The 24,399-nt window shown below is 39.0% G+C and overlaps 6 protein-coding genes across 8 annotated transcripts; 3 read left to right on the top strand and 3 right to left on the bottom strand.

Annotated features, from left to right (window-relative positions):
* Positions 1–33: 33 nt before the first annotated feature.
* Positions 34–4,056, top strand: Rnb (BTB/POZ domain-containing protein Rnb). The gene is made up of 5 exons (XM_018031818.2): positions 34–1,100; positions 1,184–1,404; positions 1,488–2,383; positions 2,464–2,722; positions 2,807–4,056. Exons 1-5 carry the CDS (start codon positions 846–848, stop codon positions 3,738–3,740), a joined length of 2,565 nt encoding a protein of 854 aa, XP_017887307.1. The 5' UTR covers positions 34–845; the 3' UTR covers positions 3,741–4,056.
* sad (Cytochrome P450 family protein sad) lies at positions 3,917–7,045 on the bottom strand. The gene is made up of 6 exons (XM_018031820.2): positions 5,545–7,045; positions 5,284–5,474; positions 4,876–5,210; positions 4,566–4,790; positions 4,276–4,488; positions 3,917–4,210 (listed from the first exon to the last, which is right to left on the bottom strand). Exons 1-6 carry the CDS (start codon positions 6,030–6,032, stop codon positions 4,094–4,096), a joined length of 1,569 nt encoding a protein of 522 aa, XP_017887309.1. The 5' UTR covers positions 6,033–7,045; the 3' UTR covers positions 3,917–4,093.
* A 601-nt stretch (positions 7,046–7,646) lies between these two features.
* On the top strand, positions 7,647–11,518 carry LOC108629256 (transmembrane protein 120 homolog). Of its 3 annotated transcripts, none has more exons than XM_018031824.2 (8): positions 7,647–7,779; positions 7,888–8,038; positions 8,799–9,012; positions 9,336–9,454; positions 9,539–9,697; positions 9,775–9,867; positions 9,948–10,165; positions 10,238–11,518. In XM_018031824.2, the coding sequence occupies exons 3-8, from the start codon at positions 8,941–8,943 to the stop codon at positions 10,657–10,659; spliced, it is 1,083 nt and encodes a 360-aa protein (XP_017887313.1). In that variant the 5' UTR covers positions 7,647–7,779; positions 7,888–8,038; positions 8,799–8,940; the 3' UTR covers positions 10,660–11,518. The 3 variants fall into 3 exon arrangements, with proteins under 3 accessions (XP_017887313.1, XP_017887311.1, XP_026672934.1); XM_018031822.2 differs by having other exon boundaries at positions 8,512–9,012; XM_026817133.1 differs by lacking the exon at positions 7,647–7,779 and having other exon boundaries at positions 7,857–8,038; positions 8,512–9,012.
* A 281-nt stretch (positions 11,519–11,799) lies between these two features.
* Tspo (Translocator protein) lies at positions 11,800–13,626 on the top strand. The gene is made up of 3 exons (XM_018031825.2): positions 11,800–12,276; positions 12,955–13,167; positions 13,254–13,626. Exons 1-3 carry the CDS (start codon positions 12,169–12,171, stop codon positions 13,443–13,445), a joined length of 513 nt encoding a protein of 170 aa, XP_017887314.1. The 5' UTR covers positions 11,800–12,168; the 3' UTR covers positions 13,446–13,626.
* Positions 13,575–18,092, bottom strand: Atg1 (serine/threonine-protein kinase unc-51-like protein Atg1). The gene is made up of 13 exons (XM_018031819.2): positions 17,417–18,092; positions 17,207–17,299; positions 16,788–16,838; positions 16,630–16,699; positions 16,354–16,530; positions 16,036–16,270; positions 15,648–15,962; positions 15,300–15,569; positions 14,982–15,235; positions 14,519–14,887; positions 14,320–14,447; positions 14,110–14,245; positions 13,575–14,024 (listed from the first exon to the last, which is right to left on the bottom strand). The coding sequence occupies exons 1-13, from the start codon at positions 17,504–17,506 to the stop codon at positions 13,951–13,953; spliced, it is 2,262 nt and encodes a 753-aa protein (XP_017887308.1). The 5' UTR covers positions 17,507–18,092; the 3' UTR covers positions 13,575–13,950.
* Positions 18,093–18,317: 225 nt separating this feature from the next.
* Uba1 (ubiquitin-like activating enzyme 1) lies at positions 18,318–23,455 on the bottom strand. The gene is made up of 2 exons (XM_018031859.2): positions 22,745–23,455; positions 18,318–22,310 (listed from the first exon to the last, which is right to left on the bottom strand). The coding sequence occupies exons 1-2, from the start codon at positions 23,109–23,111 to the stop codon at positions 19,528–19,530; spliced, it is 3,150 nt and encodes a 1,049-aa protein (XP_017887348.1). The 5' UTR covers positions 23,112–23,455; the 3' UTR covers positions 18,318–19,527.
* Between the last annotated feature and the right edge of the window lie 944 nt (positions 23,456–24,399).

Genomic DNA, 24,399 nt, shown 5'->3' with positions numbered 1-24,399 from the left:
TATGCATTTTCACGGTGCGCTTACGCAAAATAGAAATTTGTGTTTGTTCTAAAACGCAGTTAAAATCGTTCTATTCGCTTTCGAAAAACGAGACTTATTATAACTCACGTTTTTCGAAGACGAATGTCTTCTATTTCAGTATTATGTATTGATGTCGATTTTATTGCTATAAGCGGAAATATAATTACGCATTGCACTCTTTAAAATAAATTATATGACGTAATAAATATGAACACTCTGATTATATGTTTTCGGTAAAAGAATCAATTCTCTGCTCACTATCCATCTATTTTTAATACATCTTTGCTATTGAGCGAATAACTTAATGATTACTTTCCCAATTATAATAATGATGACATTTGCAGGGGATACATGATAAAAATCGCATTCATTTTAAATGTTTAGACATACAATTCCTGTTAAATAAAGATCATAAATACTCATCATCATGTTTATCGAATACCTTATCCAAGAATTCAAGTCATTAATATTCTCTCCAAATGTTAATTGTTTCAATTAAAATATTCCACGATCTTCCTATATCACGTGTCTACTAACTTAACAGCGGGATATTTAAAGGAGAAATTGTGTAAAATAATTAATTAATTCTATTTATAAAGTTATGAACTCGTAAGTCAAAGTATCTACGAGTATTGTAGGTATAATATAGATCAACGCTGTTTTGATAATACAAAACCATCGATTAAATTAGATTTTTTTTCACCTCACTTTTGTAAGTTACTGTACGGGTGTAGCTGTCATACTCGTTGACAGCACATTTTAGAGGTTATGTTTCTTTCAAGAAAGTAACGAATTTACGTTGATTTTTCGACTAATTTGTAAAAATGTCGAGCGTGGATGAAAGGCAGGAAGGTACGATACTCCGCGAATTGGTAAAACACATCAAATCGGAATCGAAGAGTGGCATTTTGTCGTGTTTGATAAGACTCAAAAACGACTCTAAGTGCTTCAAGCATTTCGTTAAAGATGGTGGCCTGGGTATTTTAATTAATTTACTTAATTATCAAAATATGAAAATATTAAATGTTACTTTGAGTATCTTGGCGAACGCTTGTATGACTTCTGACACCAGGGAGAAGGTAGGAACATATTTTATTTCTTTTAACATTTAACAATCAACTCTATGATGTATAAACATTATTTCACGTATGTTACTTTCTAGGTGAGGGAATCCAAAATAGCAAGTCGAGTAGTTTGTATAATAAAGCATATCAAACTTGGAAATACCATACACTGCCGTGCATGTAGACTGATTGGGAATTTGGCAGAATGTGACTGGCATGCACAATCATTATGCAAGGCTGGTGCTATTCAAGCTTTAGTAGAACTTTTTAAAGTAGATATAAATATGCAAACTTATTTAATGGGTATTAGGGCTATAAGGTACCTAAAAAACATAATTTACATATAAATAAAATCCTTGTCTCTAAACAATATTCTTATAAATATTATATTTGCCTTTGTAGGAATATTTGGAGTATGTACGAGGGTAGTAGAGAAGAAATTTTAGAGTCTGGAATAATATGTAGAATTACAAATATATTAGTCTCTACAAAAGAGCAGTCGGAAATAGATAAAAAGTATCTAGAATTAATAGAAACTTGTTTAAAAGCAATGTGTGCTTTTTTGTCCACGTCCGATCCCCGAGTCGGGGAACAAATGCGGGGAGAGAAAGACTTGCAAGGATATAGATGTATTGTACAATGTTGCGATACAAACAACAAAGTGGCGATTAAATGTTTGTACAATCTTTGCCAAATCGCTGAGTGTCGACCTATTCTTGGCAATTCTGGTGCTGTCGAAACTGTTATTGCTCTCATTAAGGATCGATCGGAATTATCTAAGGAGACGTTAGCCAGTTTATGCGTATTTTGTAGAGAGGCTGTAAATCGTTCACGAGTCAGACTGGGATTTGGCTTAGAATTAATGTTGTCTTTGTTAAGAGATCCCAAGCACGAGAAGTTTCATCCAATGCTTCTGCATGCTCTGGCACAATTTATTTACGACAGTCCAAGCATTGTGATTATGGTAAAAAATGGTCTGCTCGACGTAATTGTTACCAGATTAAAGAAGATGGTAACTGAAACAATGTTTAGTGAAGAGACTAACGCTTCGAAAAAAAGAGGCCGGGACTCTCCTTCTGGCAAACAAATTGAATCGAAGTACAACAAGATGAGCTTGGGACGATTTAGTTCAGATTATTATCGGGACGATTGGAGCCCGGGCAGCGCTGCTAGTGTGTCATCCTCGCCTCCTAGCACACCGCCGTTGCCTTTCTACGACTCTGTTGAGAGCGACGAAAATACCGAAGATAATTACAGTCCAGTTTGTAGCGATACAGAAATGTTGGACAACGAAGACGGTACGTAAAATTAATAAATTTCGAAAAAGACAGGATTCAATAGTAATTATATAGTATATATAGTATATACTTTATTTTAGAGCCCCAAGCTGAAGTTGAATCATTGAAAAGCTGTAAGTCGATGACAGACCCAGATGAGTGTCGGAACTCGGAGAAGGGAAACAAGTCGAATATCTGGGAATATGCAAATCTGTGGACACTAGTGCTGTTAAGTCGATTAAGTCATTCAGATGATCCAATCGATAGATTAGCTGACCCTGCAATTATCGAAGCTCTGTCGGCTTATATCAAACACGCTAAAAATCCAAGAGCGTCCAGAATCTTAATTAGGATCATAAGGTAACTAGTATAATTCAAGTTTCATTATTTAACAGAGTTATGTACTTCAATCATCTGTTTATATATATTTTATCATTTATGTAGGAATGGAGCATATTTAATACCGTTACTGAAACAAGGCTTCGTCTTCGAGGCTCAAACATTATACGGTTCGGAACAATACACGCGACAATTATGCGCCCTAGCAGAAACTGGAGGAGCAATAGGCGAGCTTACATCTATACTACTTCGTGGAGAGGAAACTCATAAACTGATCATCGCGGTTTCGATACCATTTCTGATCAAGTCTCGATATACTCTCAAGTCATTGTTAAACAATCACGGTGGCCTCCGATTAATATTTCGTGTGTTATCCGATAAGCAACACAGCCTCTACGAGAACGCAATTTGGTCTATTTGCCGGTTAGCAACCACGTTGGACGTTCAACCAGAGATTATAGAGAAGTATCAAATCGCGTACACGGCGTCGACCGATTTTCCAAAAGTGTACGACAGCCATCCGAAACCTGCGACGGTCACGTTCGAACTGGACGACGGCACGACTGTCGATGCTTGCAGACAGACGTTGTGTCAAAAATCGGACGCGTTTTCCGCGATGCTCGAAGGTAATTTCTCGGAATCGGGCAAGAAATGCGTGAAATTGCGGAACACGTCGAAAGAGGGTCTGGACACGTTGTTACTGGCTCTGAACGGAGCTACTTTCGAGAACAGAACGATCGAGTCTCTGTTGGACGCAGTGTTGCTGGCTGACAAGTTTCTAATGGCTGACGTGTCCGACATTTTAACGGAGAGCTCTATCTCGAAATTAAATTACGAGAACTTCGGCAGGGCTTGGAATTGGGCGAGAATGAACTCGTGTCATGAACTGAGATCTTGCTGCATCAAAAGGTTTCTGACAGCGTCGATGACCAAGTCCGAAACGGTTCAAGCATTTCAAAATTTTTTTATCACCGGTTGTTTTCACGAGTTTTTGAACGAAATCAAGGAAATTATTAATAGCGTTTTGTGCCAATGCTAACGAATAATTAATTGTGATATTTAATAGGGAAGACTCAGTTAGTAAGACTTTTATACGATAAAACATTTTATTAATCCAATCATGCTTAATGTGAATATATTTTAAAACGTGGAATTGATCTATATTGATAATTATATAATTTGTAGATGCAATTTGATTAATTATATATACACATAAACAATTGTAATTGTATATACTATTACGTGTATGGATTATGTATAGCGGCGATAGTATTTGGATCTAGTTTATTCGATATAAATGTTTACGGGTCAAATATTGTTGCTTTTAATAGACAAATAAAGAACGTGCAAAAGAGCAGAATATACTTCTTTATCCTTAAATAATATTTTTGGTCACTGGTTCCTTTCCGTCAGTTTTAACTTCATTGATTCCGACGGGACAGAAATCAAGTGCAAAATCATCTTCACCTGATCTTTGTTTATACAGTCTATCTTGAATGATTTGACCAACTGTAATTTTTAATATAAAATAATAATATAAACTCGATGTTTGATAATTGAATAAATTTATGTACCTCTGCCAACGCCAACGATATTTGTATCTCCGCAAGTTTTCGACCGATACAGCTTCGCGCGCCTAAAGCGAACGGCAAGCTCGCGTGCGGGTGCATCACACCTTGGTAAGTGCCCTTTTCCATCCTAATCCACCTTTCCGGAAGGAATTCGCTCGGCCGTGAAAAATTCATACTATCACGGCTGCTCGAATAAATCGATAACACAAGTAACTCCTGGAATAAAATTTTCTCGAAATTATTCAATTATACTTTCGCATTTTATAAAAAAAAACTGTAACAAATTCATTTACCCCTTTCGACACAAAGTAATTACCGATCACACTGTCCTGTGGTAAATACCGAGATATGAACGGAGCTATAGGATACAATCGAAGAGATTCCTTGATTATGCCTTTCATCAATGTTGAGCGCAATAATTCTTTTTGAGACAAATCTTTTATGTTCTCGAACAACTCTACTTGTCTCTCAGGATGATTGCACAGCAGCAACAATGTCCATTGCAGGGTAGTCGCTGTCTAAGCACAAAGTACAGAGTTACTTTTTATTTAATTTAATCGAGGCAGTGGAATTTTTATTTTAAAATCAAACATGAAATCGTACCGTGTCGCCAGCTGCTAAAATAAAATCGGTAACGATGCGCATCGCGTCTTCGTCTCGGATACCTTCCTCTTTCATTCTCTTTAATAAACCGTCGCCACCTAGTTTGATCATTTCCGGTACCAAGATTCGAACGATCTCGAAGGCTGTATCTACGGATTCCACGAATTTCCTCCAAACAGGTAAACGCAGATTCATCGCCAATTTAGCTGGTATTATGGACAGCGCAGTCGAATGCTCGAATATTTTGTGTAGCATCCTTGCCAATTTTTCGAAATCTCGTGATAATTGCTTTTTGTAAGTGCGCCAACTCGATCCCATCAACGTTGCCATCATTGCTATGATTTAAAAATGATTCTCTCATGCATCCTCTTTTGCATCTTCTTTCCCTTCAAAAAACATGTCATTTACCCTCTATAGACCATTGGTAAAGATGAATCTGCATGTCCTCTATGACCGAATTAATCTTAATCTGCTTCCGCCAATTCTCTTTAAGCTCCTCAGCCACCTCTTGACACGGGCCAGCCATTAAGTTCGACGGATCCGGTATCAACATCACTTTATTCAAAATCTTACGGAAGTGTATCCACTCCTCCCCATCCCTACGTATCCGAAATTTCAATTATACGAACTATTAAAAAAAAGGAAAACGAGCTAGTGAAACTACTGTACATGAACAACAAACCACGGCGGCACTTCCGCATTTCGTTGTACAGCATCCAAGCTTCCGGCAGGAAGTGTTTGGGTGCCGAGCCTTCCAGCCGGAAAATTCGACGGTACTCGTGCGGGGAATTGACGAAAACCGCGGTAACCGGTCCCAGGCGTTCCCTGTAGACCGGGCCCAATTCTCTGTGCCTTCTATCAACATATTCGTGCTGTCTCTTTGGACCGCCGGATAATATGAAAGATAACAAAGTTCCGAATACGGGAATTCCTCGTGGCTCTGGCGCTTCCTGCACGATACTATCGGTCGCGGCAGCTGCAGTCCCGTAATTTTTCTCCGTGATCTCGATCTTCGCGCCATCCGACACATCGTTCATTCTCGACGCGCGGGAAGCGCCTGCGTAATTGCAACCGGGTATATAGTATTTCGACGCGTTAAAACTGTTGCAAATAGTCAACGATTTTCCGTTCCTCAAAACATTTTGCGGGACGTTCATCTTCGCACCGAATAATCTGGTAATCTTTAGTAATCTAGTAATCTCTCCTCGATGATCTTCGTTAATTCCTATCTTGCCATTAACGGGTAAGACCGTCGACTGTCAAAACATCCTGACGTTATTTTCCATCGAATGCACGTTGCAGGACGAGTTCGTGTCAAATTCGAAACTCGCGTTTCGCCGACGAATCGTTTTCTTCAAAATTCACGTACGTGACTCGATCGAGAAGCGAGTAAAAATTTGATGCTTTGTGTTTCCCTTCTCTGGTATCATCCTTAATAACTCGAGTTCGATCGTGCGATAACGCTCGGTGGTGGTGATAGTTCAAACAAGCGGTGGTACACTTTGTTTTGCCCGGTCATGACGTTCATGTTAATTCCCGTGTTTTTCTTGTGATAACGAAACCGCTCGCGAGGAGCTTCGTGAAATATACTGTATAGTAATAGATACACCTGGATAATTATTGTGGTTTCAAACCGGAAACGGGTACAGTGAACGGGGACCAGCGAATTGCATACACGAATCCACGTAAAATGTTCATGGTAGCCACCGATAGTAGAACTTCACTGATACAAGCATGAAGAAGATCGAATACCGTTTGGCGTTTACTATGCCGTTATCTAGAAGCCGTTTACCCCTCCGCAGCAGGTTTCCACTTTCTTTCACAGAGAATTCCTTCGCTACGTTCTTATTTTCAACTGATTACAGTGGCGTCGAGATTAACATAATTAATCAACGTTCGTCACCGCAGCTCGTAGTTTTGTTAACAATTATCCGTTGTCATCGTATAAAAATTAAGCCAATTTTTATACAATGGATTTTATTTTACTCTAAGGTATTAACGCGATTGTGAGTCCAGCAACTAAATGACGTTTAACAAAAACAATACGATCGTACCTCTTTTAAAAAATCGCAAGTTTTTGTTAATTGTTATCAAGTACTGTCGTTTTCTCACGGTCCGTTCGCGGATATCCCGGACACATAACGCTTGACTACTGTACGCTGTTTAACAGTTTCGAAGATATTTAAATCTTCTTACATGGGTGGGGGGGTAGTCGGGACCACGTGCGCGATTCCAGGAATGAAGGATTATGTGCTATATAAAATTGCGTTCAACGCGGAGAAAAAATATTCTTCTCTACGCCCCATATATTACTCAATATTTGTTATCTGCTCAGTCGAGTAAAATCTTACTGCCACGAGAATAATTATTAATTTTAATCCAACGCGACCGTGTTCTTTATCGAAGAATAGCAAATAAGACAAGCGACGGTGAATTCTCTTAAAATAAGATTAAGGTACACAGTTTCTACATATCAATTGACCTTTTTTCTCAATGCGATGATGCATGCTTCACGTACGTTATTCAAAAAGTAGATATTCAGTCCCGATGGGAGGTATCAGTTGCATTATTTATAAACGCTACCGTTTTGTATAAAGTCCCCTGACTTCATACAACTTTGCCAACGGAATATATCATCTTTTATCTCTATGCAAATTGCATTCTCTTACGTACGTATGCGATCTGTCCTAACGATAACATTAGAAAAATAACTATCGCAAACGTGGTATTTTATAAAATTACATATTAAAACGTGATAACAGGAAAATGTGTATACTCCATTTCTTAACATGATGTTCCCGAAGTGACGTTCAGTGTATTTTCATATTGAAACAGTTCGGGGATCGACGTTTGGCTATTGAATGTTCTACAACGAACGAGGGAGGAAAAAAAACGGGCATACAGGTGCTATGTTTTCGTCGAACACTACGAACTGCGAGATGGAGCGCGGCGTTTGAATATAAAGGAACATGCACGTTTACCGGAGAATGCAAAGTACTTTTGTCTTCACAGATCGGTGGTGCTGTCTCTCTGGTCAACGACCGTGAAAAAATTCGCGTGATCAACGATACGACCGCAGGGCGACGGGTCAAATTCTCCTCGTTTGTACTTCGTATTGTGCTATTTGGAAACGTCGATTTTTTATCGTCTCTTTCTGTCCAAGGTAACATATTTCGTTTACGCATGAATACTTCTATGATCCTGTTTCAATCAACAATGAAAAATTGAAGACAAAGAATCGTTACGGATATATTTATTCATTTAGTGTCTGATTATAATTTTCATTAACGTCTCATTAATTGAATGTATTACACGATTTCGATTCAGATTATATAAGTACTATCTCGTTCTTAAGAAACAAAAAATGTATAATAAGTAATATACATTTTAATAGATTGTACAGACTAAGTGCAAATCTTTTTATAAGAAATATGGATTTTTTATCATTTTAATTGCATAATTCGTCATTTACTATTTAAAATCTAATAGCTATCCAGATGTAATTTAAATATATGTTCCAACACGATATATATATGTATAATCATACTTCTCTATTTTGAAATATTTTTAATTGATAACGAATACATGCTATGTTTTTTATATGAACTTTAGACCGTAGCCTTCATTCTGTTCTAGGAGCCGTCGGACGTTATCAAAATTGTCTGCGTGCTTCAATTGGATCATTGAATTCAAATCTCGAGTAGAAATAAAATACATTCTTTTCTATTTCCGATTAGTTACGTATATTCTTGAAAAGACGGTGCATGACATGCAAAGTGACTTCGTTACGCGAGGCTCGACGTCGAATTAAATTAATAATAAACAATGTAACGACTCATGAATGTTTCTTTTGAACATTCGAAGCGTGCATTCTTATCACGCGTTGAGCCTGAAGGTCGTAATAATCAAGGGCGAATTTTTAGAGCACTCTGTCGTTAAATGCTCGAGGAAGTGCTCGGCTGTGCTCGGCTGTTAGAAACCTTCGGAACCGCAATCGCGTACGAACAATTTCCAACAATATTCTAGTGAATCGTCGGACCGTCGTCCGCCTTTTTTTTTACTACGATGGACACCGACGTGGAATCATGTTTGAAAGACTGGAACGATTTAACAGAGCACGATTACAAGGAATTAGAAGTAAGACCATTTTCGATACATCCTTAACGTTGCCAATGCTTAATACGTTAGATCGTTTTCTGCGAGGTTACGTGTATTTTTCAATTGCCCGAACACAGGAATATCGCCGGTGTGCGAAGAGTTTATGCTGTAAATAACTGCGAAGTAGTATTTAAATATTCTTTCCTCAATTCGTCCGAAATTTTACTTCAGAACAATTCTTCCTTCTTGTTACCGTTCGTCAAATAATTAATTCATATTAATTATTGATCGATTTAATTGCAATCTCCTGAACATAGTTTGAATAATCAGTTTATTTAAGTGATATTGTTTTGTGTCAACAGACATTGCATAAAGAGTACCTTACAAAATTAGAGGAGGTGACTGAACTTCAGGCAAGATGTTTGAAAGGAATAGTGCATCAAAGGTACAGGATGGGTGTAATTTCCAAATCACTCAAAGTGTAAGTAATTCACTCTATCTATAGTAATTATATTCCAGTTAATTTTATTTTCAAGAAGGAACTTTAAGCTTCACTTAATCTCAGGTTAAAGGCAAATGAAATACAGAAGGATTTAAGTAAACAAATGACAAAAAGGAGACAGCAGTTGCATGAAATAGAACAAACTTTGCCGAAACCAAACGGCACGTACCTCAAGATTATTTTAGGCAATGTTAATGTCTCTATATTAAATAAAAATGATAAGTAAGTATAACGAGCATGTAATTACAAAGTAGTTGTCTATTATCTGGACATTTATATGAATTTCATTTATCTCCCAGGTTCAAATATAAAGATGAATATGAGAAGTTCAAGTTAGTTCTTTCTGTAATTGGCTTTATCTTATCATTATTAAATCTAGTAACCAATATCAGGTAATTGAAACTGAGCACTTATTCTATGAGCCGGTATTAAATACCGATGCAACAAGTTTTTAGAATAATTCAATTTTCAGAACGTTGGAGCTTAGTTTCATGTTCGTGTTAGTCTGGTACTATTGTACACTGACGATACGAGAAAGTATATTGAAGGTAAATGGTTCAAGAATCAAAGGCTGGTGGAGATTTCATCACTTCCTTTCAACTGTAATATCTGGTGTTTTATTAGTATGGCCTAATACCGGGCCGTGGTATGCATTTAGGCAACAGTTCATGTGGTTTAATCTGTACATAAGTGAGTCGCGTATATCCAAACGAACGTTGCATTTCCTTTATTGAATAACATGAAATAAGTCTGTTTTTGCAGGTATAGTACAATATCTACAGTTCTGTTATCAGCGAGGCGTTCTATATCGTTTGAAAGCATTAGGCGAAAGAGATAATATGGACATCACTATCGAAGGTTTTCATTCGTGGATGTGGCGCGGACTATCCTTCTTATTACCATTCCTTTTCATTGGATACATATTCCAATTGTACAACGCATACGTATTGTACTTGTTAATATCTCACCCAGATGCGACGTGGCACGTTTCAGTCCTCAGTGCCATGTTCTTGGTATTATTCCTGGGCAACACAACCACCACCACCCTGGTAGTCCACCAAAAATTAAGAGAACAAGTGAGAGAACAGGTGAGATACCATTTCCCGAGAGTGTTCGCGTCTAAACCGGAATGCAAGAAGGAAGTGAATGGAGAAGAGGATGCCAAAGCTCAGAAAAGCGAATAAACTCAATTGGAAGGAAATAATAAGAGAAATAGTAAACACTTTGAATGGGTAAAATATAAATATCACGGGTCTAAAGTTAAAGGTAATATAGAAACGGGATTTACATAGAGTGTGGGTGGGGTACCCGAATCAGGAGGCATGGGCCAAAAAAGCAAACCAGAAAGTAGATCAAGTATTATAAGATTCTTTCCTCCACGTGTCGATGTATTTCTACAATTATATTCAGAGCACAAGACTACCTAATGTACCGTTTAGTTCGTCGTAATGTAGAATCTACTCTCGGAGAATATTCGTTTCGTATGCCCTTTCATATCGCAACAAAATATTTCCCATTTCGGTGAACATTTACTCCTGTACGGAGAAGCAGCATGATGTACTAAAATGGATTTACTGCTGATTTTAATTTGGAACTAAAATTGTACAATGAAGTTTAATGTACTGTTCGCACGTAGAAATTTATTAACCAAGTCTCTTTAACAGTTACTTCTAAGCTTTACTTATAACTGTCAAGTAAATTAACGTTTTAAGCATCATGTTTTATTTGCTTACTTATGCATAAATGTAAAGTTATAAGTTTACGCTTCGATCAATAATTTAAAACAATCATATCTTGTGGACACATCTAAAGAAAAATGGAGTGAAAAGTAACAAGTCAAATGATATTTACATATAATTGTATATAAATTTGAATCTTTCCAGTATGTCTGTGTTCGAGTGATGTATTAGGTGTGTAACCCGTTATGATAATTTAATTAAAGTAACATATATTCAGGCACACCCATATATTCAGTACTCACAGATAATAATCGTTTATAGTCGTGCATGATATTCGTTTAAAAATAATGTAATATAAATCTTACTTGTCGTTAATGTATTTATTAAAGTATACATATATGTGTAAATAAAAACATCGCCTAATATTAAATAGAATAACAAATTTTCATTAATGCACGTATATCGCATTTGCATTTCGAAAAGATAATAATCAAGTTCATTCTTATGTCTTTTCGGCTAAATTCCTTGGAATTAATATATTTCTGATTTTGGAATACATTTACGAGATATTTGTGTCTTTCTGTTATCGCGTTTAACATAAATATTTTCATTTATTAACAAAGAATATCCAAGAATAATTTCCTACATTTATTAGTATTATCATATGCTATCTCTATAAATATGATCGTGGTGCATTTCTTATTCACGTAACAATATCGCCTACAATCATAATTTTTATAAAATTGTTTTGTTGCGTAAGACACTAATGACGACACATTATGTGTTGTCACGTCATTTACAATTTGCAATCGTAATCGTATAAATATGAAACAAGTAAAAATGTATAAATGTATTGGTGCACCACTCTTTCGTCCGGCGAAATAGTTACACTACTGGAAACTGGAAAGAAGGTCAGTCGTAATTCTAATATGTACCGTCGATTGTGTCTAAGTACTCGTCGCTAAGGAAATTTCGAACTTTTAACTCTATTACTTTCTCCTGACAAGCAAGAAAATGCCCGTAAAAGTATCTTTGCCGCTTGTCATCGGCATAATTCATCCGAATATCGGTGGATGGGCCAGCAGTTATTTGACAAGGAAAAATCTCAAACCGTGGTTCGAGGTAATTGAATCGATTATTCGTTACAGTTATTCAAATCCATTGATAGAACGCGACGACTGTTGTCACCAATAATAATCATGGCAGTGACATTGTATATGACCCAACCGCAAATTTTGACGCATTTATAGGCAATAGGTTTTCAGAATTCCAGTTTTTTAAATTCTACGTCGCAGTGCAATTATCCGTCAGTAATTATTTTTTTGTTTTGCGTGCATTATTCGTAGTTACTCGTTTGTCGATTAAAACTTGTTAGGATTGATCGACACATTATCGATTAACGAGAATAAGTTATTTTTAAATAAATCAAACTGCATAGTAAAATTAGATTACAAAGTATAAGAAATACTCGCATTAATTGTATTCGAATTATATTCTATATTCTGTAATAAAATAAAGAGCATGCAATGATTGTATTAATTTTTAATGATAAATAACGAGAAACTGATTTTTAACTTTCTGCGCTTTTTATTATATCAAATCTTTAAAAAGAAATGTTGCACAAAGTTATACAGAAACTCAAAGTAGACTACCAACAATGATAAGATATAGCTATAATCGTCTCTTATACGAAGGGGAGTTGTATTTAATAAATTACAATATGTACCTTTCGTATCCATAAATCGATTACATTTCATTCAAATGATGTTGGTTCTTAATAAAACGGGTTGTAATCAACAGTCTTTAAAAAGACCAGCTTGGGCACCACCAAACTGGGCGTTCGCTCCAGTATGGACAACTCTTTATTGCACAATGGGATATTCTTCATACTTAGTGTGGAGAGACGGAGGTGGTTTCCGGGAGGCGGCGGTACCGTTGGCCATTTATGGGACTAATTTAATCCTAAATTGGTCTTGGCCGCCGTTGTTCTTTGGATTACACAAAATAAAATTGGTAATTTCATAGAAACGAGCGCATCGCCACATCTTTAATCGCATCTACTAATCGTCATCTCCTCGTGATGGTTCTCTTTCTTCTAGGCGTTGTATGAAATAGTTGTATTGTGGGGAAGCACTGCAGTGTTGGGTGTGGCATTCTACAATGTGAATCCGCTCGCCGGTTACTTAATCGTACCGTACTTAGCGTGGACTACTCTCGCTACTGCATTGAATTACACGATATACAGGGATAACAGAGAAAGTATCGAAGCTGCGGACGAAAAGAAGGAATAATGTACACATTCAATGATACCTCTAGAAGATCAGCTAGTGCAAGAACGATGCTTCACTTAATTTTTTTTACAGTTACTGTATCACCGTTATTTAATAAGAAACGTGCCTTGCATTGAACGCACAATGCTATTAGTATACACATGTTTATTGTTTGATATGAAATAAAGGTTAGTCAATCAACCGTACGTACATTACAATATATATATAATTCATTACTCGCATTATTAGTAAATCATATAAAGAAACATCGCAAATCACTTTCGTTATTCTTCCACCGAGCGATCTACCCTATTCTGCGTACGATCTAACAAGTTTTTACTATATTAGATATCATTAAACTTACTTTTTTGTTTTTCTACAATGTCATCTTCGCAGCGCGATCTTAATGATCGATGGAGTAACAGTTTTTATACAGAATAGGGCAGAATATCTTACAGAGAAGAGGTATCGAGCATGGTATGGGCTTGGGCGGGTCTCTGTAATCTGCTGCCGGATTTCATAAGCGCTATGTGGGGTCGGTAGCGTAAATGTAGCCTTGTTGTTGAAGTACGTACAAACGTTTTTCAACGGCGTCTTTGTCTGCAATTGATAGAAAAAGAAATCAAAGTAAATAAACTTCGATTTATAATGAGCGGTGCGCTCGTTAAGTAAAAATAGAAATTACATTTAATAAGGAGGGCGTTGTCTTGACCGTGACTGACGCGCTGTGATAAAGAATGCAGAAGTATCTGCGCTGTGTGATACCGTTGAAAACACTCTGCAGGATTGCCGAACAATTCGTCGAGTGCTGCTGACTGACACTATTAAAAACAGTCAGAGAATTTCTCATAACTGTGAATTTATGCGTACAGAAAACAATAATCAAATTAATTACCATATGTACTGCGTGGTCGTAGAGAATTTTATCTGCCGTGACTCCTGTCTGATGAAGAAGCCCGGCACTGTTGAGCTGCTTACATTCCAAGAGGCACGTTCTAAATTTTTCATTCATGGTATTCACAACTGAAATATGATTAGGTTTTTTTTTATAACACCTTCAAATTCTTAATGCATTTAAGTGTGTATCTCGATACCTTCTTTAACACTGGCAGTCGGTTGCAACCGACCAGCTTTAAGTTGTTGAGTCGCGAGACTTAAACCAGAACTGAGCCACTGAAGAGCTCTCACAAGCAAAATTACTTGTTCCGCTCGTCTCTTCGTTGCCGCGGTGCTCGCTTGTTCGATACCACCTAAAGGAGCTCCCAAAGGTCCTGCTTTTGTCCTCGCTACTTCGCATACACATTCACATAACGCGACAACAAAGTTCAACTTGGCTAATATTTCGTTGTGTTCTCGTTCCAAAAGCGTTTCCTCCGGGAGTTCGGGGGCGATGAACGTTAACGGTCGATCGTCCGTTATTATAGGATTTACGTCGGGCAAAAGATTTTGGAAACTACCCGCCTCTGAAAATGTAATAAATGCAACGTCGTAACGCCATTCTTTTTCTGTCCTATCTTTACAACGTGTACACGTTTTACAACAATATAAATTACACACCAGATATTTCAGGAAGAGTGACAGCCCTGGTACCAAAAGGGATAACTGGCGAATGCCTCAGTGTGTTGTTATTATCCTGAAACGCTTTCGATGTGGGGGAACCTAATACGGCTAATGGTCCCGTTAGCAGAGGCGAGGACGCGCTATTATTTCCAGATGATCGCCGCAATGGCGATGTTCCACTGGAAGTGTGCGAATGCCTCGCCACAGGGCTAACTTGCCACGTATTTGGTGGAGGCGGTGTCTCGCTCAATCTAAAAACGATCGACATCAAATAAAGTTACATGCACGATTAACGTAGTCTGCAGAAGAACATACCTCCTGCTGGGTGGGGTGCCAATGACGAATTGAACACTGGGTGGACTGAGGGAACCGATGTCGGGAGCATGGCTCCTATGAGTATCCACACTGCGTTTCATACTAATAGGTTGCGAGCGAGGAACTACGCTGCTTCCCGACCTTCCATTAGTAGAAGGCGACGACGGATGTACAACACTTTTTTGGGAAGGTACCGGAATCGGTTCCGAAATGGGGAGGAAACATGGTCGTGGTGGGCTCACCGCCTCTCTACTTGTTTGTTTTGCATACCTAATCAATTTCACACGATGTTAGATACGAACACATCCAAGATAAACGCTCTTCGTGAAATATCACTTATTTACTTACTTCGCTTGCTGCGTGTTGGTATTATTGTCTGTGTCACTGCTGAGGTCACTTGGTACAAGCACGAAGTCATCCTCAGGACTGGAGCACGGACTGGTCGTTTCTGGTTCTGATCTTGTAACTGCCTGGGCTCCTTCTTGGATAGCTAATGTTCCTGGAGAAGCAGGAAGCTCGGCAGGGATCGGGCTTGGACTTTCCCTGGAACCTTGAAGGAAAGGATGCCCAAAGAACTCGTCAAAAGGCATCCGATCCCTAGCGTTGCGTCTCAGCAAACCCATCAACAAATTTGATAGTTCTGGCGACGTTCCAGGTGGAATTCTAAAGCGAATGAAAGTTAAAAGAAGAGTACTATAAGTTAACATTGAATCAATGTTTACGCATTGTTACATACTTAGGACCAAGATTAGCATTTTTCTCGTAAAACAATTTTAAAGCTTGAGGCGTGTGAGCTTGAAACGGAGCCTTTCCAGTAAGACATTGAAATACTATTGTTCCTAAAGACCAAAGATCTGCTTTTGCGTCGTATTGGAGTGACATTATAACTTCAGGTGCCATGTACATTGGTGACCCACATAAAGTTGCAGCCATTACACCATCTTGTAAGAACCTCGCGAAACCAAAATCCGCTGAAAGGCGAAAAAAACATGCATGGCAAAAATTGAAATTCTTACACGAATTTAAAAATAATTTTAATACTAAGAGATGTTACCAATTTTTAATGTTATTTGATGTGGCTGTGGGCAGGCCTTGCCACAACTATGACTGAGTAAAATATTTTGCGGTTTGAGATCTCTGTGGACTACACCTTTGGCATGCAGGGCTTTCATTGCACCTGCTAATTGCTGTAGAAACACTCTGATAGTATCTTCTGAGAGAGTGCCTTTTGCTGATGAAGTAAAGAAAAAATGAATAAGATCAGTAAATCCATTGACTTCCGGCTTCGAGAAATATAAATGTAATAAGAATTCTTTTATAGAAAATATACCACTTAAATAATCAGCTAAATCCCCACCATTACAGTATTCCATAACTAGGAAGACGTTGTGATTAGATTCCTAAAAAATAAACACGGATAAAGATCAATTTCATGTAATACTTACGAAAGTTAATGCTAAAAAGATCGTTAGTTTGTATTGTACTCACCTTACAATCCAACAATGCAACAACATTTTCATGATGTAATTCTGTTAGTTCCTAAAACATAATATTTTAGTCAACAACAATCCAACTGGTTATGCAGCTGTTATTTAAATAAAGAGCATAAATAAATCCAATTTCAATCAGTGAAATGAAATCAAATGAATCTGGATAGATATCATTTTTAACTATTCAAATAATTTCATAATAAATACTGTCAAGTACATTAACTCAAGAAACATAGAATAAAATATACTTGTAACATCCGTTATCTTAGTTTAGTCGAACCATCAATGATCGTACTGCTTAGCAAGTTAAACAAAGGCAACCCTTTTGTAAAGCCAAACGAAAATCCTGTATATAATGCAGACATTTCTTTTGTTGAAAAATACGAATACAGACATGAAAAAAGGCCAGTGACAAACCTTCAGAATCTTGATTTCCTTCCCGAGGAGATTCTGCGATTTCGCCAAGCTTTTCTTCGTGATACTTTTGATTGCCACTACGAAATTTGGTTTCTACAGGGGAAGAACAGAGTACGTGTAGATCGCTGGTGTCGTTTTGTTATTTTCGGAACATCATCGAGATCGTCATCAACGATCGAAGTAAGGGAAATGAAACTGAACGAAACTCACTTTGCGATGTCTACCTCTGAAGACCATGGCGAACGCGCCGTGCCCTATCAGATCTTTTGAATTGTACTCGTAATCCCCGACGATTTCCATCCTTGATCGTGATTATTTCACCGATCTCCTATTAGCAAGGACAACAGTTTACAAACATAGCACGACAGGCAAGAAAGATTCATTGCCTGCGGGAGGATCGATATGCGTTCTAAGAAAACTTGCGGTCCTTTAAGATTTCTCTATCTCATTAACACACTTCCCGGACGATGCCTTCAACGATGGACAACGACGTCGGTCTACATTTTGTCCATCCTCATTGAATCACGTCCGATTATTGAAGTCGCATCATCACTACACTGATACCAAAGTACAGTCAAAAATACAAAACACGATGGAGATGGAGTAAGCAGGGTAAGCACTCAATGGTACAGTTGCCGTCGCAAAATGTCAGACGATCCAGAACAGAGGTCGTTCCTAGGTATGTGACTACGAAGTCCAAAATCCGTAACAGCTAGGATTCATTTTATGGTCTTCGCCGAGCTTTGTCAGTGACCTGTTTCAGTATTTTATTATCCATCGTACTTTGAGAAATCGTAAACAGATGATTTTAAGAAGGAACAACAATTTTAATCGAACCTCGCACGGTGCGCTAAAGAATTGTGGATTTATTCTACACTAATACACATGTTTCATAATGGTTCTATGTGAAATGGTATTTTATATAGACCAGTATTAAAGATCCCATCTATGATAACGTGAAACATGCGCAGATATCGTTCTGACATCAGCTGTTTGCCCCTCCTCATGATTATTATATATACGATATGTATGTATATATACTAACTATTCTTATCCTTTGCGAACAATGTGTTTCGAAAGCACGTAAGGGAGAGGAATGGAAAACACATAGTTTCGAATTTTATTTTCGTTACTATATTTCTCACGTTTCTTTGAAATCCAAACACATCTATTTATTATCTATTGATAAAATAATACAATAAATATCCGCATTATTCTAAAATTAACAAAATATCTTCTTTTTCATCCTCTTGTATTCCATCTTGGTCTAAAGTGTGCAATTCTTATTTTCAAGAATCTTACCAAACCATCTGTTCTCACAAATTTAAATGCAGTATTACTCTTTGCAACAACAAACAGCCTTAGCCAATAATGTATTCCCTGTTCGGAAAGTAAAGCGGACAAATAAAAATCATTGATAACGTAGTACAGATTGCAGATATATAAAGTCTTAAAATATCGACTTCGATAGCTAGAGCATATACAAGAAAGAAAATTTTATTTTCTATTAGTTTAGAGTAATTCAGACCATTAAAAAAAAAGAACATTAACAGTGAATAGAAAATGAAAATAAAGGTAATACGACAAAGGCAAGATACGTTTGCGTCTGGTTTTTATTTTTCACGTTTAATTATGGTTTATATTAAATGTGCTAGCGTTATTTGTCTAAGGATCATTGAGTTACCATCCAGCAATTTACATTTTCATCCTATATACGTATAAACTTGTGAAGTTGTGAATCCTAAGAAAATTCTTACCATGACAATTCCCTTTGTGATCCAATATGGACTAAACTCTTGCAATTTTATTCACCGTATTCCTTTCTTAATCATCTTTATTAACAGCACAAGACTGTGGACTTTCTTGTATAAATTTTCATATACGTTTTAATTTTCCTCAACAGACTTCCAATCATTTTGAAGTTACTTTTCTCCGAAAGAAAAATAGTATATCGACAAGTGCAAACGAAAAATACGTAACGAATTTGACGAATATTATTGAACGAATCGGGACAAAGATTACAAGAAATAAAAAGAGAAAGGACAGTTCGAGCCCTAAGGTCCGATGTTCAGCAAAGAGGGAGATCACAGTAGACGAACTCAGTGGATCCCGCGATCGCTTGCTATTATAAATGCTACAAAGCATCGGCGATAAAAATGAATCGTTATATCTTTCTGTTTCCCTTTTACTTTGAGAGTCTTACGCGTAGACAAAGATTAATATTCTCCTGTATCGTATTGTAAAATAGAAATTTGTGGAAATTACTACGGCTAAGTCAGTTAAGTAGACATCTCTCTTAATCCCGATTACTTCGATGCGTCTCACGGCAAGGTGTAGCGAACGTAGGGTACCTCCACGTCATTGCCATCGGTATCGTTACAGCATAGTTCGAACACCAACGCGCGTACGTGATTCTCCAGTTTCTTCTTCGACACCTTCTTCACCACCTCGGACATCAACAGGCCCATGCGTTCCTGACATTTAGGCTTCGCCATGAAGAACGAGTAAAGCATACAAACGCCTTGAGAGAGCATGGTGACCTCCAGATTGTGCTGGTCTTTGAAATAGTCCAAGAAATCTTTCAACGTCAGTTCTCCCTTGACTTCGAACCGATCCCATAGCGTCCACTCTGTATCGTAATACTTCATCTTCGGCGCTGCGATAGGCTCGGAGAAGCCGAAGAACGGCAATGCCAGATTGACGAAACCGTTCTTGTACACGGATAGATCCTTGACGCCGCGGGTCAGCTTGATTAATTCGAGGCAAACTAGGCCAGCTACAACCGAAGTGGTGGTCGCGATAGCTGGGATAATCTTGCCTGCGATCAGTTTGCTCTTGTGTCTGTCGGCGTGTGGGATTTTGTAATTGGCGGCACGAAGATTCGAGGCAGCTACGATGAAGTCTATGTGGAAATTGCTGTCATCGTCTTTCTCAAATTCTTGCGGATAAATCACCAGACCATTCAATTCTTCGATCCGCGGTAGTTCCTCTTGCAATTGACTGAGTCTTTCATGATCGATGTTCCCGCTACCGTTAGATACCTGTACCTGCGAATCGGTCTCCGCTATCTTCACACCAGATTTCGGCGTGAACTCCGGCACTTGCACGGTGCTAGCCATTCTCACGATCTCTTCTCGATTTCTATTAGTTGGGATGCCATAAACCTTCGCCTTTAAGTTAGCTGCGGCTACAATGTAGTCTAAATGCAATGGATCGTTAACGTTGAACGCGAGTGGTTCCGGGCACCTCTTCGGCCCGGACCAGAACGGCTGACCGCTGGATGTCACCTGGTCGGGTGGGAAATTAAATAGAAGCTGTCTAATTTGATTGTTATATTGTTCCTCCCAGTGGCAACGCGCCCACGTTACGCAATCGGCGAACGTTTTTGGTCTTTCGTCAACCAATGCTGTCTTAACGGATTCTAATACTTCTAATGGTTGAACACCAGGCAGTTTTAGCGTTCTGTCTACAAACTGTGGATCGCATAAATATTGAGCGGCGTTCTCCGCGGCCTGACGGAATAGGCCTTCGAAATTGTCCCTGGCCCATTGCAGAGTGTGCTCGATAGCGTTCGGAAAATTCTTTAACGTGCAAATTGGTATACTCTTCTCCGGTGGATCCTGAGACGAACTGTACGACTCAGTTAAGAACGGGACGACCACTTGAGTGTTACCTTTTGTACCCAGGGTGCCAGATTCCAATAGAGGCTTTCTGTAGTACACGCAACGACGATCCATGTAAATCCGAGCGTTGACGTTATCTAATGCGTTCGCAACGCCGTCCAAGACTTCGAAGAAGTCGTCGTTGTATATCTTTTCTGTTTCTGGACAAACTCTGTTCTCGTGCGCGATCACTTTCATGTCTGGATTCATACTCTTTATGACTCTGGCCGCAGTCGATGATTTCGACTGTTGAACGTCGGATGGTCTAAACAGGAATTGTCTATTCAAATTAGACTTCTCGATTAAGTCCATGTCGGTGACCGTTACGCTACCGCTCTCGGCACCAACGCCCAACATAGCGAAGTTTTTGAGTAATTCACAACCAATGGCTCCTGCTCCTACAACGAAGTACTTCAGGTTTCCGATCTTCGCCTGGAATTCGCGTCCAAAAACGGCTATCTGCGAGTCGTAACGTGATCCAATGGGACTACAATCCTCTTCCGTGAGCTCAGACCGATCCGCTGGCAGACATTCGATGGCATCGAAATACAACCATTGGAATATCGGATGGAACTTTCCTGAACAAGCTTTCATCACTTCTTGAGCTACGATTCCTCCGATGGTAGCGTCCATTGGGTTCAAGTTTCCAGAAGAAATTTTTGCAAATATTTGCAACAGTTCCGTATTGATTTCGGTCTCACTACCCATTTCTTCCTTGACAACTTTGGCCAAATTCAAAAATTCGTCCGCGTCCTCCTGATTCCACGGTTTAGGTAATTTTCCTTTTTCCTCTATGTAGCGGTGCAACACCATAAATGCCAAATGTAACTGTTCCGGATAGTCGAATTTCCCGAAGTCAGTAATCTGGAACTCTGGCTTCTTCACAGAATCTTTCAGAGGAGCGAAATGTAGGATCTTTGGCATTTTTACTTGAGTCACTATACCGCTGCGGATGTATTCAGAATACTTAGTCGTGTCTCCGATGCTGAAAGTGTATGGGCCAAGAATTTTGATTTTTATCGGTTCACAACCGTTCAGCTCTGACATTCCTTGCACTTCGGAGAAGGTGACATAGTCACCGTCCTCCATACCGTGACGTGTGTCATCCAAACAAGTTACAATACCCTCCGAATCGTGTGAAATACTAGCGACCATCGCACTTACAGGCGGTTCACCATTTGTATCCACCACTTTGAAGTTATTCCCAAAGTCACAAAAGACTTGAGAAAACAGGCCTCTAGTATCTGCTATAATCAGTGCTATATCGTTTGGATGAGTGACCTCAGCAATACGCAACTGTTCCTTTAAAGGTGTTTCAGTTAAGACAACAACTTTGAACTTCTTGATAAAGGAATCGGTCAAACGGCCAGTGTAATAGCACGTAGGAACATAATTGTTCAATTCGGACAAGCGTGGACAGCAAGCAACAGCTCGGTTTTTACCTGCAAATTAAATATCAATAGATTAATCATAGTCACTAGACCCTTTTGTCGTAAAATCTAGGTAATATAATTTTATAGAGTGTCATGCTGTATTGCGTGAAATTGCACAACACTTAAGCACAGCTAAGAATTATTAACGGCGCTTATGACAAGATGAACAACGTGACATGTGCAATGTAGATAGAACCACCAGCTAATACGCATCAATCGCAATAATTTCCATAAAATTTCAATCATTTGCATTTTAAATCCACAGGGTCGACGCGGAGCTACGTAAAATTAATTTTTAACAAAATGATATCGTTGCCAAGGCTGGTCACACATTACAATTGATCTTTCAGCATCGAGTTGAAATCAGGACATCCTGATCGGGCGGATAAATCATTTCGATATCCTAGGGCGCTCACGTGCTTCACGATTCGCGGGTTTCTCACCTATGTCCGCCTCGGTAAGATAGAACTGTGAACCGAGGTCTGAGATCTGGCACAGCGCGTCATCGTGCAGGGTAACGGACTTGACGCCGCCGAGGATGACGTTCTTGGCAATTTCCACACCGAGCCCGCCGAGACCGGATATCAGCACATCGGAAGATGCCATGCAACGCATGGCGTCATGGCCGAGAACGTATAGTTGCCTGGAGTATAGACCCTCGTCGATTTCGGTAGATGCCCGGGACGTCGAGCCATTTTTCGCCATGTCTGCGATCGTTGTCGTGTCGTCGGCTCCTCCCGTGGTGGCAGCAACGCGTCGCTTCTTGGCTGGGGGGTCAACGGAGCTCTCCACCACCTCAGCACTAGACATCGGACTTCACGGGGCGCCGTATTATGTCCGTCGATTGTTTTTCAACCCGGCCGACTGCACTTTAATAAAGCCCGTAAACTTCACCACACGCACCGACCTTGCCACACGCGCCCGCTCTCCTCTCTTTCTCCCTCTCTCTCTCGCCGCACCTCTCCGCCGCCGTTCGCCGTCGTTCTTCTTCGATTCCAGTTTACCCTCGAAAGACCGTGCCCGCACTCTAACGCGATACCACTGTCCATCCGACAATGATTCTCGTTCTTTCATCCGCTCTGTTACTGCTTCGCAGTCGCACCAGCACCAGAATTCGCGATGTCGATGATGATTCCTCCTTGATAAAGTGGGGATAGGGACTCGCGCGATCGGTAAAACAGCGACACCGCTGCTCCGCGAACGCGTTTCCTTTTCTTGTTCCCTACGCTTATTCGTTCGGCGTTTTTGCGGACGGCACTTAACGAGCTGACGAAGTTACACCGATTGATCATTTCTACGACAAAATTTTGTACAACGACGCTTTTTTCTTTTCTTGTTGCGACATTGTTGGTTAACGTTACATCATGAATTTTGCATTTGAACGTGACCGTTTGCTTGGAGCGCAAAACAAGCGAATCGAATCCCGATGTCTGCTAAGTAATCGCCATCGATGATTTACGTTCCATGCTCTTAAAACAAACGCCACCTACATATATGCGTTATCGTTATCCTCGGTGGCAACCGCATCTAACCTATCCTTTCTTTTTCGTTTCTTATCTGACGTGGCACTAGAAATGCGTATCTAACAAATTATATATGCATATGCGTGATGCATCGTCGGTGAATTATTGGCATACGCGATTGCACAATAATTATACTTCGTTTGCCTCGATAACGGTAGCGTTGGGTCATGTTAGTCGTGTATTTCCGTCGGAACTTTTCTTATTGGAAAACTGGAAGAATAATATTTTCTTAATGTGCGTCCCACTTTATTCGATTACACTGTTTTCTTTTGTGTTGTCAACTATTTTTAATGATGTTCAATAAGCGACTTATTAGGTCAGTTCTACGAAGGAAATCGTTATATTCTCAATAATAAATAACGGGAGACCAGGTTTCGCAAAACAAATACTTTATTATTTTTTAATTTGCATCACACCTTAATAATATGTATCATGTCTTACATTATTCAGAGGTAGAATTTCCATGATTTTTACATCGATAATCCGAGCCGTTCTCTCTTTCAGTCCTCAAAATAACATTTACTTTAATAGATATTCACGCCTAAGTTTCACACGTACAAACATAATTATACATA

The sequence above is a fragment of the Ceratina calcarata genome, unplaced genomic scaffold (genome assembly GCF_001652005.2).
Source record: "Ceratina calcarata isolate Rehan_Ccalc_2016 unplaced genomic scaffold, ASM165200v1 scaffold557.2, whole genome shotgun sequence".
NCBI lineage: Eukaryota > Metazoa > Arthropoda > Insecta > Hymenoptera > Apidae > Ceratina > Ceratina calcarata.
This window is presented reverse-complemented; position numbering and strand designations above follow the sequence as displayed.

Excerpts from the sequence above, each read along its gene's own strand:
- Tspo (XM_018031825.2), top strand. The coding sequence starts at position 12,169 with ATGCCCGTAAAAGTATCTTTGCCGCTTGTCATCGGCATAATTCATCCG. Across the intron at positions 12,277-12,954 it reads ATCTCAAACCGTGGTTCGAG|TCTTTAAAAAGACCAGCTTG; the intron begins GTAATTGAATCG and ends TGTAATCAACAG. Across the intron at positions 13,168-13,253 it reads GATTACACAAAATAAAATTG|GCGTTGTATGAAATAGTTGT; the intron begins GTAATTTCATAG and ends TCTTTCTTCTAG.
- Atg1 (XM_018031819.2), bottom strand. The coding sequence starts at position 17,506 with ATGGAAATCGTCGGGGATTACGAGTACAATTCAAAAGATCTGATAGGG. Across the intron at positions 15,963-16,035 it reads AATGCTAATCTTGGTCCTAA|AATTCCACCTGGAACGTCGC; the intron begins GTATGTAACAAT and ends CATTCGCTTTAG. Across the intron at positions 14,888-14,981 it reads CACTCTTCCTGAAATATCTG|AGGCGGGTAGTTTCCAAAAT; the intron begins GTGTGTAATTTA and ends TTACATTTTCAG.
- LOC108629256 (XM_018031824.2), top strand. The coding sequence starts at position 8,941 with ATGGACACCGACGTGGAATCATGTTTGAAAGACTGGAACGATTTAACA. Across the intron at positions 9,013-9,335 it reads ACGATTACAAGGAATTAGAA|ACATTGCATAAAGAGTACCT; the intron begins GTAAGACCATTT and ends TTGTGTCAACAG. Across the intron at positions 10,166-10,237 it reads GTGGTTTAATCTGTACATAA|GTATAGTACAATATCTACAG; the intron begins GTGAGTCGCGTA and ends CTGTTTTTGCAG.
- Uba1 (XM_018031859.2), bottom strand. The coding sequence starts at position 23,111 with ATGTCTAGTGCTGAGGTGGTGGAGAGCTCCGTTGACCCCCCAGCCAAG. Across the intron at positions 22,311-22,744 it reads TCTTACCGAGGCGGACATAG|GTAAAAACCGAGCTGTTGCT; the intron begins GTGAGAAACCCG and ends TTTAATTTGCAG.
- sad (XM_018031820.2), bottom strand. The coding sequence starts at position 6,032 with ATGAACGTCCCGCAAAATGTTTTGAGGAACGGAAAATCGTTGACTATT. Across the intron at positions 5,211-5,283 it reads TTACCAATGGTCTATAGAGG|CAATGATGGCAACGTTGATG; the intron begins GTAAATGACATG and ends TTTAAATCATAG. Across the intron at positions 4,489-4,565 it reads ATTACTTTGTGTCGAAAGGG|GAGTTACTTGTGTTATCGAT; the intron begins GTAAATGAATTT and ends ATTTTATTCCAG.
- Rnb (XM_018031818.2), top strand. The coding sequence starts at position 846 with ATGTCGAGCGTGGATGAAAGGCAGGAAGGTACGATACTCCGCGAATTG. Across the intron at positions 1,101-1,183 it reads CTTCTGACACCAGGGAGAAG|GTGAGGGAATCCAAAATAGC; the intron begins GTAGGAACATAT and ends GTTACTTTCTAG. Across the intron at positions 2,384-2,463 it reads AATGTTGGACAACGAAGACG|AGCCCCAAGCTGAAGTTGAA; the intron begins GTACGTAAAATT and ends ACTTTATTTTAG.